Consider the following 22,214-nt stretch of genomic DNA (forward strand, 5'->3'; position numbering starts at 1 on the left):
ACTGAGTAGTTTCACTGCCCTAAAAAATTCTTAGTGCTTCATTTACTCATCCTTCCTTCCGCCCTCAACTCCTGGCAACCACTGATTTTTTTTACCATCTCCACAGATTTTTATTTTTCAGAATGTCATTTAATTGGCGTCGTACAGTATGTGGCCTTTCACACTGCTTTCTTGCACTTGGCCATGTGTGTTTGTTTGCTGTGTCTTTTGTGACTTGGTAGCTGTTTTTATCACTGCTTGGTGTCCTTTGTCTGGATGCGCCACAGTTTATCCATTCATTCACCTACTGAAGGATATCTTGGTGACTTCCAAGCTCTAACAGTTATGAATAAAGCTACATATAAACATTCATGTGTAGGTTTTTGTCTAGATATAAGTTTTCAACTCGCTTGGATCAGTACCAAGACTCTTTAGTTGTTAGATCCCACGGTGAGAGTGCGTTTAGTTTTGGAAGAAACTGAGGCTGTCTTCCAGAATGGCTGTGCCGCTTCACACTTCCACCGGCACGTTCCTGTGCTCCGCTCTTCACCACCATTGTGGATTGCCAGTGTTCTGGATTTTGGACATTCTCTTAGGTGGGTGGTGCTTTCTTTGATGAGGTGCGTAGATCTTTTATCCAGTTTTTGATTGGGTTCTTTGTTTTCTTATTACTGAGTTTTCAGTTGTGTATATTTAGGATACAAGTTCTTTATCAGTTATGTGTTTTATAAATATTTTCTCCCAGGCTGGTCTTTTCATTTTCCTAATAATTTGTGTGTGTGTGTGTTTGGGTTTTTTTTTTTAAGTTTTTATTTTATACTGAAGTATAGTGGATTTGCAGTGTATTATAATACTGTTTTATATTGTTCTGCTCCATTAAAAACAAAACTGGCCCCAAGGGCACTAACTGATTATACGGCGGGTTGGTAGGTCACAACCTGTGGTTGAAAGTCAGTGTTTGTTCTGTTTTCATAATGTTCACATGAACAGAGTCAGTAAAGCAGCGGACATTCTGGGCAGTGATTCCCAACATTGAAGAGTAGGGGTGTCAAGAGTTGATACTGCCCTTTTCCTATTCGGAGATTCTTTAAGTTTTGGAGACTAAATTTGCTCAGCTGCTTCACCTCCACACATGCTATGGACTTATGGCATACCTAGTTTTTATGAGAAGGTTCATGAGTTTTGCATTTCTACAAGGTTCTAGACAGGTTCCCCCAAAATGCATATGCTTTTAAATACTGGATGGACTAAATAAGTTAGGTGAAGGGAAGCTGAGATGTATATTTTGTATTCCCAGGAATAGTGTATAACCAGATCTCACCAGTTCAAGCTATTGAGAGAAAGTTTTCATATGATGGAATATATATTTTTAAAACACTAAATTATTAAAGTGAATAAACACAGAACTAAACATAATTGATATGGTTTTTGAGGATCTCATTTAAAGGTCACTTAACTGTATTAGTTTCTTCTTATGAGTAGATGCAACTCAAATATTTAAATGTATCTGTCCTCTCAAGAGGATTAAATGTTTCTCACTTATTTAGAAAAACTTTTTCCTTATTCTTCAAAGGCTAGTTCTAGTTCTTTGCCAAAATAATACAAGTTCTAGTCATGGAAATTGAACTTAATATGATCTTAACAAAACTATTCGTTCTTCTTTGGAGTTAATTCTTTTCCCCAAAATTTGCAGGAGTGTATGTGTGGGGGGAGAGGTGGAACTCACCCCCTGGCACCCTGCAGTGCCACCTTGTGGAAAGCAGGAAGGCTTGACCAAGGGATGTGTGATGTCGAGGTTTGAGTGGAATCTGCCAAATATCACATATGTGTGTACAAATATCACATCTGTGTGTACAAATATCACATCTGTGTGTACAAATATCACATCTGTGTACAGGCGTCTGACGTTTACACTAGCATTTTTAGAAGGTCCTTTTCCTTCTAATGTGGAGCGACTCAGCGACTAGAGGGCATAATATTGATCTTTTTTCCTATTTCAGACCTTGAAGATAGTATAAGAAGGCAGACACCTACCCTTTGTGACGCAACCTACTTTAAAAATAATTATTTTATATACTTGGGGGAGTTTATTGAGTGCCTACTATGTGCCAGGCTCTACTCCAGGCAGTAGTGACACAGCAGTGAACTAGCTAAATCCCTACTCTTCAGGAGCTTAAGTGCTAGTGGAAGGAGACAGAGGAGAAACAAATACACAGCTTACACAGGTGTGTAAGGTGGTGGTGAACGCGAAGAAAACAAAGTGGTGAGAGGCTGCAGTGAGATGGGGAGGCTGCTTCAGACGGGCCGGTCAGGCGGACGAAGGCCTTACAGGCTCCACCCAGGTGGTTCCTTACGTAAGTGGTCGACCCTGGCGACTTTCTTTATGGGGCTCAGATGATCTTGAGAGTGAGGATAAGGTGCTGTCTTGAGGGATTCGATATGGTTATGCTGGTGGCTGCCTGCTAGGCTGCCTCCGTCTTTCACTTACCGAGCACCGCTTATCAATATCGTCCACTCCGGCACTGAGTTAGAGAACACAAGTGCTGCCCGCCGCGGCCTGTGGCTTTTTGGGATTTTTAACAACTTTTAAAAAGTGAAAATATGTACAACTTGGGACACACTTAGATAATTTTAAGAGCAGGTAATGGGGGTCACAGCTCACCCCTGTGAGTCACAAACACTGTTTCAGTAGAGGATATAATCATGAAAAGCATTGATAATTTAGTGCGAGAATGTTGTGCCAGAAATAGCCACGGTCTGTTATAGGAGAGCAAAAGAGGAGGCTCTGACTCTCACCAGGTCAGGATGGGGAGACAGTGTGTCAGGAAGTGCTCCCCAGAGGAGGTGGACGACTGCAGATGATGGAGAAGGCGGGGCAGGGCCGGCAGGGTCTGTCAGCGTGGCTTGTCTGGGCAGAGGGGGCGGTGTGAGAAGGCGTGTGAGGCGTCTACCGTCGTGCGCTCTGCGTGTTGCAGCACACGGTGCAAGTCTGCGTGTGTGTAACCGTGGTTGACCAGATCTTTTATTTTCAATATAGTAATCTTTAGGGAAGAATAAACAGTAATTCTTTTTTTTTTTTCTTTGTCGTCTTAACCCGTAACTCTATTGGGTTTCATCTCTATGCATACTATTAAGAAAGAAAAACATAGCACCACCCCTTAGATGGTGACATGCTGTCAATTGTAAGATGTATTGTGATTTCAAAGATGCTTTAAAAAATGCATCTGGAATGAATGCACATGTTACTTGTGTTGAAGATCCTTCCATTTCTTTTAATCTGGGGAAACCTTGCTGTAATAATGGTAGCAGCCCCATGCCTTTTCAGCTCTAATTTTAGAAGATGCTTTAGGAAGTACGTACCATCCAGGTCAATGCCAGCTTAATTTATCTCAAAAGCTTTTAAATCTCATGATTGTAGTGAAATTAGCTTTGACTGAGTAGTAGAGATTAGAGGAAATGGATTTTGCTAAGATAAGGAAAGATAGGGTTTAGTAAAGACTTTAAAATATAATTAAAAACTGAAATAATGTGTAGTGACTTTTGGATCAGTTATCTGGGAGTTCTTAACTTTTAAGAGTTAATGTTCAGACTTCCAACTCTGCCATTCTGCTTCTCCTCTGCTTCTCCCATCACATTGAACTTACTCACAACTCTTGGTAATTCAGAAAGCATCCCCAGAGTGTCACACCATCATTCATCCTGACAACAGGTTCCTAAAGAAACCTTTCTGAGCAGAGAAGCACAGTCCGTGCCTTTATGGATGCCACTGTGTGCCCGTGGTGGGTGTGAGCGTGCGAGACTAGTTCTGGCCAGAGGCCCGGCTTCCCGAAGCACATGGTTATGTAAACCTTCACTAGCTCAGAGTATGGAGAACAAGCCCTGGACCGTGTAGTGGGTGGGGGTGCAGGAGGAAGCTGAGAGGGCGGAAGCGCCGAGAGGAGCAGGACCCTCTGCGGGCCACTGGTGAGCTGTAGTTACAGCACTTAGAGAGAAGATAGTCCTTAAAAAATTTTTCGCTGCCTTGAAATTTTGATTTATAAACTGTGGTTTGGGAAAATCTATTGTTAGATCTTAAAAAGCATAGACTGTGAAATCACATGAGAAAATATTTACCATGTGTAGGTTCGTGCCCAGTTGTGTCCAGCTCTGTGACCCTGTGGACTGTAGCCCACCAGACTCCTCTGTCCATGGGATTTCCCAGGCAAGAATATTCCAGTGGTTTGCCATTTCCTACTCCAGATTTACCATTAGAACTGTAAAATAAAAGTGTAAATAAAAGTAAAATTCTATTCTGATTGTTCTGGTGAAACTGGTATAGCATTAAGGCCCTTCAAGTTCTGGACGTGTTTGTACTAGATCCAGGATTTACCTGTTTTATTCCAAATTATTTAGATTCCAAGCCAGTTATGTCTTTAAAAGACCCCCGACATTTAAAAATTTGTCTGGATCAGTGAGCAGAAAGAACTGTTTTATTTCTTGTAAAATAGAACTGTGTTTATCGTTTCCAGAAGAACTGAATGAAAACGCTTGTTACTGAACGGCTCGGCGTGTCTTGCCTGGAGCACGTGTAGTGTTCTCCAGTCTGTGGGGGAGGCTTGACATTCTGGTGTCATTCGTGGAGTCGACCAGATTTCAGGGAGCCTCGCAGGCATCAGATACAGATCAGGAAGTGGAATCAAAGATTCAAAAGTGAATTGCCTGGAGCCTGGCGAGGGAGGTAAACAGGCTGGTGCTGTGATGTAATAAAGATGTGTGTGAAGGGTCACTGAATCACAAAGGAAGGAACATGTGGCCTCCCTGGTGAGAGAAGGTGGTGAGGGGAGGTTTTGCAAAGGCGGTAGCATCTGAGCTGAGTTTTGAAGGGTGAACAGAAGTTTACAGGCAAACAGGAGGGGCCCTGGGGCAGAGGGCCGGCGGCCTGAGAGAGCTGGGGAGGGGCAGCGAGGTTGAGCGCAGGAAGGCACGAGTCCTGGCAGGCCAGGGAGGCGGTGAGGAGTGTTCCCCTTGGTCAGGGCCTGCAGCTTGTCCTGCCGTCCAGGCTCTCTCGAAGGGTGTTCCGTGGCGATCCAGGCCCCGTGAGAGTCCCTGGGGGAGAAAAGTTAGAGATCCACATGAACATGGCAATGCTCGCCTCTGAGTGCTCCGTAAAGAGCCCGGTTTCCTGTTTATAAACCAGAAGACATGTTTGGGGAAGGGTGGCTGTTGGGCGGTACGAGGCCCCTGAATGTTTTAAGCCAGGAAGTGACTTCACTTGGTTCACGTTTAGAGAGAGAACTGGTCGCAGCCATGGGGCAGGTGGGGTGAGAGGAGACAGGGCCCAGAGAGCAGTTTGTAACTGTGACTGGTTTTGGTCAAATAAAACCTGGCCACCAGTATAAAGATGTTTAAATCTCAAAAGTTGGGAATGTAGGGGGCACTTCTAAGAAAAAAATATTGTACCAATAAACTTTACTAAGATACTCAGTTGACAGCTGAGATTTTGAGAAGGGAATTTGGGGACAAATACAGATTTTGTTTCTGACTTTGATCAAAGATTAAACAAATATTCTATGATATTGTCTGATTAAAGAAAATCTTCGGTTTAAATTTTACTTTAGGAGTAATGTTTTTAAAAATTCTTCTCACAGGATCTGTTGAGTTCTTAGGTCAAAGTGATAGGTTTTTGGTGTTTTTTTTTTTTTTTTTAAGATTAAAAAAAATAATACTGGACGGTTTTTATTTTTTGAAATTATAATGTGCTTTCATTTAAGAACCATTTTCATTTTTTTACTGTGATATGTTATTTCTTCAATTTAAAAAAATAAGTTGGATTTTTGGTCTTTCTGGTACCAATTTTTAGGAGCCCTTTAGATCTCTTTTTTTTTTTTTTTCTATTTTTTTTTAATTTTATTTTATTTTTAAACTTTACATAACTGTATTAGATTTGCCAAATATCAAAATGAATCCGCCACAGGTATACATGTGTTCCCCATCCTGAACCCTCCTCCCTCCTCCCTCCCCATTCCATCCCTCTGGGTCGTCCCAGTGCACCAGCCCCAAGCATGCAGTATCGTGCATCGAACCTGGACTGGCAACTCATTTCATACATGATATTTTACATGTTTCAATGCCATTCTCCCAAATCTTCCCACCCTCTCCCTCTCCCACAGAGTCCATAAGACTGTTCTATACATCAGGCCCTTTAGATCTTGAGGGCTTCCCTTGTGGCCCAACTGGTAAAGAATCCACCTGCAATGTGGGATACCTGGGTTTGATCCCTGGGTCGGGAAGATCCCCTGGAGAAGGGAACGGCTACCCACTCCAGTATTCTGGGCTGGAGAATCCCATGGATGGTGTAGCCCACGGGGTCGCAGAATCCGACTCGACGGAGCGACTCTCACTTTCACTTTAGATGTTGAGATTGACTTTTTATATGTAATGTTAGTTGCACATATTTTCCCCCAGTTTGTCTTTTTTGCTTTGTAAAAGATTCTTGTATTTAATTACTTGAATATATCTTATAATGGTTTTTTAATCATAGTTAGAAAGGGCTCTGTACTCCAAGGTTACAAAAAAATTTACCCAGTTTTAGTTTAGAATTTTTATAATTTTGTGATTTATTTTAAAATATTTGATTAGGAACTTATTGCTTGTGTATAATATGCAATATAAATCCATTTTTTTCCAGTTGGGTATATTAATTATTCAGGCATCATTCACTGAATAGTCTTTTCCCTCGTCGGTTTTGAGGCGCCTCCTTCATCGTTTGCCATTTTCTGTTTCTGGGCTTCATAGTCTGTCCCACTGATCTGGCGCCCTTCATGTTCTGGGGCCTTACCGTATCGAGGCTTTATAATATCCAGTAGTGCTGCTGCCGCCGCCAAGTCGCTTCAGTCGTGCCCAACTCGGTGGGGCCCCATAGACGGCAGCCCCGGGCTCTGCCCTCCCCGCAGTGCTAGCTCCCTTCCAATACTCCTCTTCGGGCATTTTCCCAACTTGTCTTACATTTTAACTTTCAACATGAACTTTAGAGTGAGCCTAACCTGTCCTCTAAGCATTTTGGCTGGATGGAGTGGTGGTAGGAAGGTGGGGAAATCACTTTTAATTTGCAAGTTAATCTTTTTATTGCTTAATGACTCTAAATTGTAGCTTTAATCTTTTTTCTTACAGATGATATTAACCGTGTTCTTGAGCAACAATGAACAGATTTTAACAGAAGTTCCTATAACACCAGAAACAACATGTCGTGATGTTGTAGAATTCTGCAAAGAACCTGGAGAAGGCAGTTGCCATTTAGCTGAAGTGTGGAGGGGAAATGGTATGTATTAGGCTCTATAATGGTGACCAAGTACATGAAATCCGATGTTTGTTGAATGCAGAATTTTGTTCCTGGTTCTTTGTTATCTGAGGTAATAAGGAATTGAGAAATTAAAAACTTGTTATATCACATGGGGATAGGATGTTATAAATGCTATTTTCAAAAAAGTGTGTTATAGCAAGGAGCTCAACCCAGTGCTCTGTGACAACCTAGAGGGGTGGGTTGGTAGGGACGTTTAAGAGGAAGGGGACATATGTTTAAATATTAATAGTAAGCCCTTCTTAAATATTTATTAAATTGAGAAGAGTTAAGGCTGGCTCTTACATTTAAGGATTTGTCATGCTAGCTGGGCAGAGAAGATCAGTGCAGGTAATATGATTACTGAATGCAGAAAATTCTGCAAAATAATATAGACTCTAACGGAGAGGTTGAATTGAGCTGGGATGAGATATGCTGGGTGAGAGCAGTGTGAAGGAAGGACTGGAGAAGAGAATGGACAGGGTGTGCCCCTCAGACAGCATTGAGAGCGGGGGCTGAGCTGGGCAAGGCCTCCGCTCCAGCAGCGAGTGGAAGAAGGGGCGGTGTGCACTCACGACTCCGCGTCAGGGAGCAGGAGAGTGGCCAGCTGGATGTGTTGCGCTTGAGACAGGTGTCCAGGTGGATGTGTTGAAGGACACTCAGGGATAATCAGTGAATTCCTAACACTTCTTAAAAACAGTTTTTAACTGAGGTGTAATTGGCGTACAACATGGTGTTTGAAATGTACCACATAATGGTTTGATTTTTTATGTATTGTGAAATGATCACCACAGTAAGTCTAGTTCACATCCATTGCCCCACACAGTTACAGAATATGTGTTCTTGTGATGAGAACTTTTAAGGTCTACTCTCTTAGCAACTTCACCCCTGCAGTTATCATGTTAACTGTGGTCACCGTGCTGTACACAACATCCCCAGTAAGAGTTCCTCATGTATCCTAGATACAAGTCCCTAGTTAGGTATATGATTTATAAATATTTTCTGTGTTATCCTTCACAACTGGAGTAAAAACTTTAAGGACACATTGAGAGAAACTTGACTTGGATAAATGGTGGGCCATCACTGAAGTAGCAGGAAGAGGCCAGGTCCTCGGGTATGAGCCTGACACACAGGAAGGGGTGAGGCAGTGGTGGTTTGGGTGAATGTTAGAGCCTGGTCGCCCTGTCACTGTGTGCTCTCCTCTCGCCTCTCAGCACTCTTGCCTTTGGTGCTTGTTATCACTTCTAATTCCTGGTCGGCCTCTTGTATTAGCTTGGGAGAGCCCCCGTGGTCCCGGCTGCTGGAGGATGCTCGTCTCTTACGTGAGTCTTGAGTTGGTGCTGTCCCTGGCTCCACGGCCATCTCCACGGCCCGGGGTTTTACCTCATCGAGAATGAGGCCTGCCTGTCCGCAGAACAGACGGTCACAGCCTGCTGCTCCCGTTGTCTAGAGCAGTCCCCGGCACCTGGCCCCCAACCTTCACTCTCCTTGAATCTTGGAGGGTGTTACAGGTCTCTCCTCTTTGCTTCAGTACTGTCATTGTGTTTATCAAAACAGGACAGTGGCTTTCATCTCTTCCTCTCTCATTGGACTAAAACTGCTGAAGGCGGGGACTTGTTTACCGTCATACGTGCAGTGCCCAGCCTGGTGCTCATAGCAGGCCCTGAGTAAACACATCATTGAGTAAATTGGAGCTGCAGAGCAAAGTCTTGGCAAGAGGGTGGCGGATGAGGTTCAGAGGAAGGGAGCAAGCACGGCCTTTCTCAGTCTTTTTACCCTGGAGGAGCGATTCAAGTGATTTTCAGATTTTGGAGAACCCTTTGCATAAAATTACCACATCTGTTACTCACGGTATACTCATGTCATCAGTGTTCATAAATAGAATACTCCAATATAATCGTCAATGCTTTTTTAAAATTTTAATATTTATTTGGCCATGTCGGGTCTCACTTGCAGCATGCGGGATCGTCACTGTGGCACAGAGTGCGCAGGCTCAGTAGTTGTGGCCCAAGGGCCTAGTTGTTCCACCACACTTGGGATCTTAGTTCTCCCACCAGGGATTGAACTCGAGTCTCCTGCATTGCAAGGCAGTTCTTAACCACTGGAGCACCAGGGAAGTCCTGTCAGTCCCCTGTTGAGAGGAGAGTATTTCCGTGTGGATCTGTGTATTGGTCTGCTCAGGCAACCGTAACAAAGTGCCACAAGTTGGGCGGCTTGAGTAACAGAAATTCACCTATCTTTTCGCAGTTCTGGAGGCTAGCGGTCTGACTTCTAGGTGTCAGCAGGGCTGGTCTCTCCTGAGGCCTCTCTTTGTGGCGTGTAGATGGCCATGCCTCCTCCCTGTGTCCTCATGTGGCCCTCCCTCTGTGTGTGTGTGTCCTAATCTCTTCTTAAAGGGACACCAGGCACATTGGATTAGGGCCTGCTCTAATGACCTCATTTTTACTTTTTACCTCCTTAAAGATCCTGTCTCCAAATAAGGTCCTGTTCTTATGGAGGACTAGGTTCAGGACTTCGGCATGTGGGTTTCTGTGTGAGGGGACACAGCCCAGCCCATAACAGCCTGTTCATTTGGCCTGCTTATTACCCTGCTCTCGTCTTCTCCTTTCCTCACACCGGGCGTCAGCTTAATGCGAATCAGGCGGGCAGGCAGGACCTTCAGTTTTTCTTCTTGTGAAGTCTCCTACTTGGTGTTTTTTGTTGCCTTTTCCGAGAATGCCTGAAAGTTGTCTTATGGATTTCTCCAGTACACAGTGTTGATGAGGTATAGTATTGATTACATGATATGTGCAGGGTAGTTTTGTTTTCACTTTAAAACAGAAATAACATTTTAGTTAACTTTTATTTTAAAAAGCTACTGAAGCTTAGTTTGCTTTTCTTAAAGTTAATCTTTTCTTAAACATTTTTTTATTTATAAAGGGAAACAAATTTTTTTAAATAACTGGCTTAAGGAAAAATTAGATTTAATATTTATAAAGTTATTCTCAGACTTGGTGAAGTTAACGCTCAGATTTAAGTGAAGATTATGTGAAAGTCACTCAGTCGTGTCCGAGTCTTTGGGACCCCATGGATTATACAGTCCATGGAATTCTCCAGGCCGGACTACTGGAGTGGGTAGCCTTTCCTTTCCCCAGGGTATCTTCCCAACCCAGGGATCAAACCCAGGTCTCCAACCCAGGTCTCCTGCATTGCAGGCGGATTCTTTACCAGCTGAGCCACAAGGGAAGCCCAAGTGAAGGTTATAAGTTGATTTTAATTCATGTGAAACAAATTTGTAAGCCAAAGCAATACTAATAAAAATATGGCCTAAGATAAAATTTTATGTTAAACTGATGGGCATGATTAGTCTTAAATTCCACAGCTATAGCATTAGAATATACATGTTGTTAAAAAAAATTTTTATAACACAAAAATTGTTACTTTCAAAAAGTAAATCATGTTATGGTTTGACAGAGAACAACAAAATTCTGTAAAGCAATTATCCTTCAATTAAATTAAAAAAAAACACAAAATATGGAATGGTAATATTGAATACTTCTTTAGTGTTCAATTTGTGCTTGCTTCTTGCTGTACAGATACTCAGTTCTGAGTTGAATTAACCAAGATGAGACGATTTACGTCCTTGCCCTTGAGGTTTGTTGAATAAGACAAAGCTTGCCTACACATGTAGCAAGATGAAGCGGCAGCAGCACAGTGTGCGTTGTGTTTCTGTGAATGGTGGGGTTTTCTTCCTTTTGGAAGTCTGGCCCTTCTCTCAGGCCGAAAATTAAATCACATCCTGTGTGTGACGAGGCTGCCACGCGCGTGGCTCTTTCTCCTAACTTGATCTGGGCAGGGTTCTCTCACCCAGCCATGCTCCTGCGTTGAGAGGAGAAGCGCAGTTCAGTTGTGTCCCGCTCCTCCCAGGGCAGGCCGTTTTCTCCCAGCCTCGGGACCTGCCAGTGTCCGTCCTCACTTTGAAGCACAAGCAGCAGTGGGAACATTTCAAGGTTTCCTTTCTTTCCCTTTAAGTTGAGATAAAATTCGCATAGCATAAAAACCCCCATTTGGGTGCAGCTTCGTGGGTGTTAGGGCGTTCTCAGCGTCTCTGAACTCTCTGCCTCCCGTTTCCCCCACCCCAGCCCCTGGCGACCGCTCTGTTACTGTCTGGCTCTGTGTTTGACTCTTCTAGGTACCTCATATAGATCGGATCATAGAGTCTGTGACTCTGATCTGGCTTTCTTTCACTTAGCTTGCTTAAGATTCATCCATGTTGTAGCACTCATCAATACCTCATTCCTCCGTTTGGCTGAAATTACCCGTTGTATGATACGCAGCGTTTCCTTTATCCTTTCAGCAGTTAGTGGAGGTCTGCTTGTTTCCACTGTTTGGCTGCTGTGAACGTCCTGGTGCAAGTGTCGGTGTGGGCTAGCTGCGTTGCCAGAAGTGTGCGTCAAGCCTTTGTACATCTGATTGCCACCTGTAACATTTTAGTGAATAATAAAATTTGGGCAGTTTGTTAATGTGTTCCTTTGAAAGAGTGGGAGGTACACTGCTTCATGATAAATATAATAAAGGACATTTTCCCCAATGTTCCCTATTTAATGTTGCAAAATTGCTTTTATGATTACTTCTTTGTGTTTATAGTCTTGCTTTTATTTCATTAAAGTTAAAATTTAGTGCGTGTTATATCCTTGAATTCTAATATATATGTGTGTACGTTTATTTAAGTTTATTTTTATTCATTTTTTACTTTTAATAGGATTCATTTTGTTTGTCTCTGGGAAAAGTAAGAATTTTTTTGTTTGTTTTTTCCTAGAGCGTCCCATACCCTTTGATTATATGATGTATGAACATCTTCAGAAGTGGGGGCCACGAAGGGAAGAAGTGAAATTTTTCCTTCGACATGAAGATTCCCCAACAGAGAGCAGTGAACAAGGTAGATAAGTGCTTTCCCCCCATTTGCTAATTTTTGCCATGAAAGTTAATTTAAGGAAAATAGGAATAAATGTTAAATTATTCCCCTGTTCACTCACGGGTGGTGAGAGGGAGAGTTGGTGTCTCGTGAGGTTTCACCCCTGTTAGTGCCGTTTATGGTGCTTCACACTTTCAGGCTCCCAGCCCTTGCCTCCTCAGGATCCTGAGCCAGTCACATAATGCATGAAACACGGGCATGGATCTGCTGCCAGAAGGGACTGTTTTTGATAAATATCACATGGTTGAAATCTCTGGATTTTAAGAATAAATGAAACCATGAAAGCATCATAAAAATTCTGAGAAATACATATATGTGTATTTGAAGAGAGAGAAAGAAAAAAAAAATTAGAACTCCACCTAAGTGGGGAGTTCCCTAGTGGCCTAGTGGTTAGGATTCCAGTCTTTTACTGCTGTGGCCCAGGTTCAGGCCCTGGTCAGGGAACTGAGACCCTGCAAGCCTTGTGGTACAACGACAAAACAAATATAATATATATATATATTATATATATTATTATTATATATATATTATATACATATAGTCTTGTGTGTGTGTATGTATATATACAAGACTTAAGTGTGATGCTAAACCATAATAGAAAAGACAGTTATTTAAAAAACAACAACAACAAAAGCCTGCATGGCAGTAACCACCCTAAAGCAAAGTCAAAAGACAAATTATTAACTCGGAAATAGCATTTATAGCTCATATTGCAAAGGGTTAGTTACCTTTATATAAAATGATAAAAAAGCCAGTAAAATAAAATGTGCAAAATATGCAGACATGTAGTTCATAGCAAAGGAAATACACATGGCCAGATGTCCAGCTGTCCTCCTAAAAAAGACACGCAGGGCAAACACTGAGATACTGCATTTCACCTGTCACATGGCAAAGATTAGAACGTTTACTAAGTGTTGGCGGACGCTGAGAAACAGGCAGTCTTCCACACTGTCGGCAGCTTCTGTAGAAGGCAATTTAGCAATATCTATTACATTTACAAAAGCATAAAGCCTTTTACCCAGCAGCCTCGCTTTTGAGAATTGTCCTATGGCTGTGTCTGCACACATACAAATGACACATCCACAGAGTTACTCACGGGGCGCTGCTGGGAGGGGCAGCCGTCAGCGCCTCCAGGGGTGTTGGCTGAAGAAACGAGAGCGCGTCTGCGCCGCGCCTTGTCCTGAACCACCTCCTACACTCGTCCCCTGAGTAAGCACAGTGTACACAAGTGCTGCCTTCTGTGTAACAGATGAAAGAGTAGTGGCGTGTTCTGCGTTGGCTGGTGTGTGTGTGTAGTATCTTTGGAACCATCAGTAAGACCCTGGTCACATGGCTAGCCTCTGGGGAAGGAGAGAGGGAAAACTGGTCAAGTATACCTTCTTGTTCCTTTTGAATTTTGAACAGTGGGAACACACTACTTGTTTTGAAAACTTTTTATTGGAGTATCGTTGAATTACAGTGTTGTGTTAAGTTTCAGGTGTTCAGCAGAGCGAGGCGGTTGTGCATATACATACATCCACGTTTTGAAGATTCTTTTCTCATATAGGCTGTTACAGAGCATTGAGTAGAGTACCCTATGCTATACAGTAGGTTCTTATTAGTTAATCTATTTTATATACAGGAGTGTGCATATACCAATACCAGTCTCCCATAAATTACTCATTTTTTAATTAAAATTTAAATAAGGGAATCTTTTTTTTTTTGAAAAGCATATACACTGTACAGTTAAGAAAAAATCCCTTAACTTGCTGTTTAACAGTGATTGTGGATTACTTCTGATATTAAAAAAAATTGGAAGGACATCTTTTTGTCAAAAGAAGATTATTTTATTGCAGATTATCCCTGTTTGTTTCTTTTTGTTTATTTTGTTTTTGGCCATGCCATGGAGCATGTGGGATCTTAGTTCCCCAACCAGGGATCGATCCTAGGTCCTCTGCTTTGGAAGCAAGGAATCTTAACCACTGGACTGCCAGGGAAGTCCATATTTGTGAGGTTTTTTAAAACCAGTTTTTTTTTTTTTTTTCTAATGGGCAAAATATACAAACATGCAGTTCATAGCAAAGAGGAAATACATATGGCCTGGGAATATATGGAAAGACGTCCATCCATAAACTCCTAAAGAAAGCAGTGCAGGGAGCACAGCGGGATACTGTATTTCACCTGTCACGTCAGCAAAGCTAGAATGTTTAATAACAGCATTGGCAGAAGTGGAGGACATCCCGCACTTCAAGGAGTCGGACGGAATTCTCTCTGTGGAAGCTAGAGGGGAGCGCGGAGGACTCCCGTCACCTCCCGTCACCTTCACACTTGGGGGACAGGAGCCTGGTGTGTAAAGGAACGCGACGCGGGTCACGCAGAGCGTTAGCTAGAATGCAGAGCTGATGGAATGGAGTTTGGAGTGGAGCCGCCTGGGTTCAACACTCGTCCTGCTGCTTGCTCAGTGTGGGCCCTGGGCACCTGACTTCACATCCCTGTGCCTCCGTTTCCTGATGTGTGTGGATCGCAGGGTTGTGGTGGCAGTTAATGAGGTGTCCTGGTGCGGCGCTCACTAAATGGCAGCTCGTACTGTTTTCTGAGTTTGGAGTGCAAAATCATCACGTTTCTTCTTCACCATCAAAGATTAAGCGACCCTTGGTATAATTTCTCTGTGTTTTATAGTATTCTAATTTGATTCTTTATTGTTTGGAAGAAGCAGCAATTATAGAATATTAAATTAACCCGAGCACCTTATTTTGTAAAAGTACTATTACTTTCAGTAAAGAGTTTAATTTATCCTGTAAACTGGTAGATACCATACTCCAGAATGTGTGTATATGTAATTTCTGCTAACAGAGAACAACTGTTATGAAGCGCCTGTCGCGAGTCATGTGACTGTGTTTGGTTGCATGCTCCGTCGTTCCCGTTCATTTACCCTCGTTCTTCACTCATGGCCTCCCTAAGGGCCCTGCATTGGGTATTGGATTCTTACTTGCCCTGCTTCCCCATCAGATGTGCTCTGTGTCTGCTTATGTACTCAGTAGCTTGGCTTTATACATAAAAAGAGTAAGATTTTTTAATCTCCCAAGAGCCAGTCTTTGCTTCCTTGGGGGTGATAGCACTCTCTGGGAATGTATGGCTTAAGGTGAGGCAGTATTTTCCATAATATAATGTTTCTTCAAAATTTTCAAAGTAGCAGGAAAGAAATAGAAGAAAACATGTTATTCTTTTCTCTTTATTTTAACATCAGGTTAATGACCCTTTGAAGTTATGTTTTCTTAGTAATAAAGCAGGCTCTGGGGTGTGATAATTCTCAAAACAGCATCAGGTGAGAGACGAGCGGAGGAGGAGCAGGCATCCAACGCAACACAGCCATTTGTGACTGTAGACTCACCTGGCACAAAACTGCAGCACACTTTGTTTAAAAAAATAATGGCAGGAGAATTTTGCCAGTTTAAATTTGAAACCCTTAACAATTAAAAAATACATATATATATTTTTATAGAACAAAGGAGAATTCAGAAGATAGTATCCCATCTCAGTTTTAACCCTAGTAGTGAAGATCAGTTTGTGCATCAGTTTTTAAATTATTGGATATTATAAGTTCTATTTTTGTCTCTTTTAAAATTTTTATCAAAATATAGTTGATTTACAATGCTATGGTAGTTTCAGATTTACAGTAAGGTGAATTAGCTATATATATATACCTATATCCATTCTTTTTTTAGATTATTTTCCCATATAGGTCATTATTTTAGTCTCTCCTAAAAGAATAAAGGCTTTAATTTTTAATAAAAATAGATAATATATATAAAATACAAATAACATGAAATTTACCATCTTGACCATTTTTAAGTGTTAGAAACTTTTTGATAAATCAGTTTCAAGATTCTGAAATAGAATATAGAAAAAAAATTCATTTAAACAACTTTATGTTGATTATAAAACATTTTTTCAAGTGTACTAATTTTTGAGCTGTCCAGCCTGGTATTTTATACTTGTGCTCAATAAATATTTGAATAAGTGAAGAAATTATAAAATACTGTTTCTCTAGGATATCGGAGAAGGCAATGGCAATGCACTCCAGTACTCTTGCCTGGAAAATCCCATGGACGGACGAGCCTGATAGGCTGCAGTCCATGGGGTCGCTAAGAGTCAGACACGACTGAGCGAGTTCACTTTCACTTTTCACTTTCATGCATTGGAGAAGGAAACGGCAACCCACTCCAGTGTTCTTGCCTGGAGAATCCCAGGGACGGGGGAGCCTGGTGGGCCGCCGCCTATGGGGTCGCACTGAGTCGGACACGACTGAAGCGACTTAGCAGCAGCACAGCAGGATGTCTTTTAGTAAGTTTGGGACTCTCATTTCTCTAGGTGGCCGTCAGACCCAGGAGCAAAGAACTCAGAGAAATGTAACAAGTGTACCTGGAGAAAAACGCACTGAAAATGGGGTAAGTAATAGTGAATTTTATTGAACAAGTTTGCTTTTTATAGGTACTAATGAATTTTGGTTATAATTTAATTGTTAATATTTATTTCGACTGTGCTAAATCTCCATTTCCGTGTGCAGGCTCTCTCTAGCTGCAGTCGTCGGGGGCTGCTCTCATTCCGGTGTGGAGGCTTCTCATGGAGGTGGCTTTTCTCGTTGCAGAGCGTGGGCTCTGGGGCACGCGGGCGCCAGTAGTTGGGGCACATGGACTCTAGAACTGGGGCTCAAGAGTTGTGGCTCACGGGCTTAGCTGCTGCACGGCTTGTGGACTCTTCTTGGACCAGGGATGGAAACAGTGTCCTCTGCATTGCAAGGCAGATTCATAACCACTGGACCACCAGAGAAGCTGTATAATTTATTTTTAAAGAATTATTTTTTGAGTAGTACTATCCTAAAACAGTAAAACTACCAATTATTTACCAGCAAAACAAGTTTATTTGGGAACAGCAAAAAACTGTAATTCAGGACATGCAGCTATGGGCAGCCAAATGCAAGTCCTCTAAAACAAAAAGGAACACTTTTATAGAGGAGAAGGGGAGGTTGGGAGGGGCTGTCATCAAGAAAAAGTCTTTTGGAGGAAACTGGGAGTTTGAAGTTTGGTGACGTTTCCTTAGCTGCATTGTTGCCAGGCAAGGAGGAGGTGGTTCTTCCTTCTGCCGGTGGGGTGGCCTTGAGTGGTGTTTCTTCCTCTGGGGACACACGGTACTCCTCTTCCTGTTAGACTGGGATCTGCACTGGTGTCTAGAGCTGTGTGTGAGAGAGCGCCCCGCTGTGGCCCCTCAGCCCCATTGCCTTGGGTTTCCCTGTGTATTTTCACAGTGGAAGTTGTCATCTTTGTCGAGTATTTCACTCATTTCTATGAAGGTGTGACACAGCAGCCTGAGCGGTCTTGGTCTCATCATCCACACTGTGCCCATGCACTGGGTGGTCTCCAGCAGAGCAGTGCCCTCCAATGTCCTCTACGTGCTGCTGCCACGGCAGGTCCTGGAACCGCAGCCGCAGGCCTCCATCCCCCGGAGGCAGATGGGCTCGTCTCTGGACTGAGAGACAGGCGTGCAGACTCGCTTTGTGTGTTCAGTGTTGATGTCTTGATCCTCCGTCAGGTTTTAAAAGACAAGATGGCTGATGGGTTGAAGTCATCATAGGTGTCTCCAGGAGAGAGGACTTCCTTTGTCATCTGATGTAGAGTTGGAGAAAAGGCCTAACATCGGTTATAGGGGAAGAAGTTTGTCCAAGCAGATGGATTCTTTTTAAGAAATTTGTGTTGAAAGAGCAGAAATGAATGAATGACGATGAATGAGAGGAGAATGAAGAATGAGAGAAATTTTCATCATGGTCTTTTCTGGAAATTTTCATAGTAACTTTTCCAAATAGTTTTAAGGCTGAAGAATATTTCTTTTTCTGGCTCTGCCCTCACTGGATGTGTAGCTTTAGCAGGTTACTGCCTAGCACAGTGCTTGGCATGGTCACACGTGGGTGAGAGACACAGGCCTGGAGTACAGAGGGCCCATCTTCAGACACTGGCTTCAGGACTTTCTAACTAGCTGAATTTGAGCAAGGCACTTTGCCCCTCTACTTTCCAGCTTCATGTTACTGGCTTTCAATTGTCTTTCTTTTATCGATTACCATTGTGACTTTAAATGATATATCTCTGTTTATTTGTACAGTCACCTTGAAACCATGTCTCTGGACCTCCCTTCTCGTAAGACGAGGCTCTCAGCACCCCTCCCCTTTCTCCATCTCCCTCCTCCCTTCCAGCTTCTTCAGCTGTGCTTCTGTGTTGTCAGTGCTGATAATATCTGTATGCTTTTATCTGAGCATAATTAAAGACTTTTATACTTTGTTTATACCAAAATCTTTGACTGTGTGGCTCACAATAAACTGTGGAAAATTCTGAAAGAGATGGGCATACCAGACCACCTGACCTGCCTCTTGAGAAACCTGTACGCAGGTCAGGAAGCAACAGTTAGACCTGGACATGGAACAACAGACTGGTTCCAAATAGGAAAAGGAGTACGTCAAGGCTGTATATTGTCATCCTGCTTATTTAACTTATACACAGAGTACATCATGAGAAACACTGGACTGGATGAAGCACAAGCTGAAATCAAGATTGCCGGGAGAAATATCAATAACCTCAGATATGCAGACGACACCGCCCTTATGGCAGAAAGTGAAGAACTAAAGAGCCTCTTGATGAAAGTGAAAGAGGAGAGTGAAAAAGTTGGCTTAAAGCTCAACATTCAGAAAACTAAGATCATAGCATCCGGTCCCATCACTTCATGGCAAATAGATGGGGAAACAGTGGAAACAGTGGCTGACTTTATTTTTCTGGGCTCCAAAATCACTGCAGATGGTGATTGCAGCCATGAAATTAAAAGACGCTTACTCCTTGGAAGGAAAGTTATGACCAAGCTAGATAGCATATTGAAAAGCAGAGACATTACTTTGCCAACAAAGGTCCGTCTAGTCAAGGCTGTGGTTTTTCCAGTGATCATGTATGGATGTGAGAGTTGGACTGTGAAGAAAGCTGAGTGCCGAAGAATTGAGGCTTTTGAACTGTGGTGTTGGAGAAGACTCTTGAGAGTCCCTTGGAAACCAACCAGTCCATCCTAAAGGAGATCAGTCCTGGGTGTTCATTGGAAGGACTGATGTTGAAGCTGAAACTCCAGTACTTTGGCCACCTGATGTGAAGGGCTGACTCATTTGAAAAGACCCTGATGTTGGGAAAGATTGAGGGCAGGAGGAGAAGGGGATGACAGAGGATGAGATGGCTGGATGGCATCACTGACTCAATGGACGTGGGTTTGGGTGGACTCCGGGAGTTGGTGATGGACAGGGACGCCTGGTGTGCTGCAGTTCATGGGGTCTCAAAGAGTTGGACATGACTGAGCAACTGAACTGAGTACTTTTTTATACACTAGTTATAAAGTTGAAAAGCATTTAATGGTGTTTCAGATTTTTCAAATACTAACCACTGTAGGGCCAGGTGGTGTACTGGATTGTTTTCTCCTTTTGAGTGCCACTCAGGGAGAACTGTTCCTCCTGTCAGGATTAAGGATTCTCCTTCCTTACCCTCCAGTTGCTAAAGATCATTCCACAAATCCTTTTCCTATTCCTGCCTTCTGACTTGCTGGTGCACTGAGTCTGAAACCTCTGTGGGGTTCTGGCAGGCATATGTGCTTCAGAAAGTCTGAAGGAATAAAGGCCCAGGCCCCACAGGCAGAACTTCTGATTCAGTAAGGCTGGGCCAGGCCTGGAAGACTCATATAATACTGTTGCCCTGCCAGGTTTGGGAACCTCCAGGATGCATGTACCCACTGTCCAAAGCATTCAGAACTTAGCTGTCCAACAGAATCTTGAAGATCCCTTTGTGTTCTAAGATTTCTTGTGGCCTGAACTTCAGGGGAAGAGAAATAAGTATATCAAATAGGCGGGGACTGTGTGTGTGTGTATATGATAAACAGAAGGGACTCAGGAGGAAAGGAGACCAGTAACAGTATGGTGAGTTTCGACGCAATGGGTCCTTGATCTTTCCAGGATGAGGTTGTTTGTTGTAAACATGGAGGTGATGTTTACATGTAAAGATCAACAAAACTGAAACCTGAAACCAAAATTAAAGCTGTGTTTGCAGCCTACATGCGAGCTTATAATTAGGAAGGTTGGGAGCTGGTGAGGAGGCGGGACTCTTGTGCTGGAAGCATGACAGCTAAGAGGTTACGGTGTTTATGGCACCACATCTGCCTTTTAAGCCTAATAATATGTTACCTTTGTGAAGCACTTTATTGTCTACAAAGCACTTTTATGTGCATTTTTTAAAGTTAATAAGTTGTTAAAAATAGCCTTCTCCAAAACTGTTTTTGCTGTGTACCCTGGACCTAGAATAACAGCACCTGAGCCTGCGTGCCCCATGCCTGCCAGCAGCTGCTGAGGCAACTGCTGTCCCCACAGTGCAGGTCACAAAGTCAGCTGTCTAAGAAACAAAGGCCCCGGCCCCACTGGCAGAACTTTTCATTCACTAAGTGTGAGGTGGGCCTGAAGACCTTCGTGTGACACTGTTGCTCTGCCCGTCTGGGAACGTCCAGGTTATATGTACACAGTGCCATAAGCATTCGGAGCTCACTTGTCCAATAGAATTTTGAAGATCTGGTTTGACTTTATGGTGTAAAGGCAAACTGATTTATCCTTAATGCATGTGCCTGTATCCGGGGGTCCCGGGACTATCCTTGGTGTCAGCAGTTTGCTTGGAGGACTCACAGGACTCAGCACATGGCCGTCGTCATGGCTGTGGGGTCCCCCGGCCAGAGGACGCAGCACAGGAGCCACGAAGGAAGGGGCGGCGCGCGGGGGCGCGGCGTCTGGGGAAAGCTGCCCGGCTCCCGAGGGTCCTCCCGCGGAGCCACACGGGACGCGCGTCGTTCACACCAACGTTTGCGTGAAACTAGCGTCACGGTCACTTCTTACTCTGCAAAGTCGGCACCACTGGCGACTGAACACCAGCACAGCGCTCACTCGTGTGTTTTGGATGAGTCATGACACCACAGAGAGTTGTCTGGAAAATGGCGTCATTTTCTAGGAACTGTGGTAGTGAGGAGTCATTAACTGAACAGATACTGTGTGCGGTGATGAATCCTTTTGTTTTCACAGACAAATTTGCAGTCTTTGATAGTTTGGGGCACGTATTGGAAAAATACATTTAGCACATGTTGGCGGAATGTTTTCACAGTACAATAAATGGGAGATAAAGCTAAGTCTTTTTACTAATATTTGAAAGGCTAAATATGTATAAAAACATAATTAGAGGCTTAAGATGGAAGACAAGTGTATTGCATAATTGTCTACAATGGTTTGTGTTGAGAAACCTTATTATATGTTTTTAATAAATGAATTATTGCAGCACCAATTTCAAAATTATGTATAAAACAAATTACTTGAGGAGATGAAAACACATTTGACTAAAGCCATGTTGTCAACTGACTTGTGATCTAAAGCTTTTAACCATAATTATCAAGTGGGTTGTAGTTAATATCTAAAAAATCTAGTTCTGATAGCCTGTTTGTCAAGCATACTTTACTTTGTTGGCTTTCTTAGTTGTGATTCAACATAATTAGTACAAATGAGACATTAGCCAATAAGTCCCCCTTTACGTCTAACTTTTAGCAAATTAAGCTAGCTTATTTACTGAAAATCTGATTATAGTGCATTTGGGGTTGATAGCTTAATAACATTTTTATGCTTACCTTTTTCATTCTTATCAAGATAAAATACCATTATATGAGATTCTTTCTTCACCAAGAGGTTAACATTTTATTTTAAAAAGAGGATAGTTAAAATATAAACCCTGACAACGCCAAATGTCAGCGAGGATGAGGTGAAGCTGGAACTCTTGTATGTCGCTGGGAGAGTGTAGGATGATGTCAGTGAGGATGAGGTGAAGCTGGAACTCTTGTGTGTCACTGGGAGAGTGTAGGATGATGCTTCACGCTGGAGAGCAGTTTATC

General features: G+C 42.8%; 1 protein-coding gene across 8 annotated transcripts in view; it reads left to right on the forward strand.

Moving 5' to 3' along the window:
* Positions 1-22,214, forward strand: part of PPP1R13B (protein phosphatase 1 regulatory subunit 13B) — a 76,365-nt gene that overhangs the window by 28,081 nt on the left and 26,070 nt on the right. For 7 of the 8 annotated variants that reach the window (XM_044933251.2, XM_044933247.2, XM_044933250.2 and 4 more), the window contains exons 2-4: positions 7,129-7,276; positions 12,093-12,212; positions 16,599-16,675. In XM_044933251.2, coding sequence (XP_044789186.2) covers positions 7,129-7,276; positions 12,093-12,212; positions 16,599-16,675 — 345 coding nt within the window. Of the gene's footprint in view, positions 1-7,128; positions 7,277-9,892; positions 10,059-12,092; positions 12,213-16,598; positions 16,676-22,214 lie in introns of those variants that run through there. The other variant, XM_044933248.2, reaches the window with a different exon arrangement.

Source organism: Bubalus bubalis, chromosome 20, assembly GCF_019923935.1.
Source record: "Bubalus bubalis isolate 160015118507 breed Murrah chromosome 20, NDDB_SH_1, whole genome shotgun sequence".
NCBI lineage: Eukaryota > Metazoa > Chordata > Mammalia > Artiodactyla > Bovidae > Bubalus > Bubalus bubalis.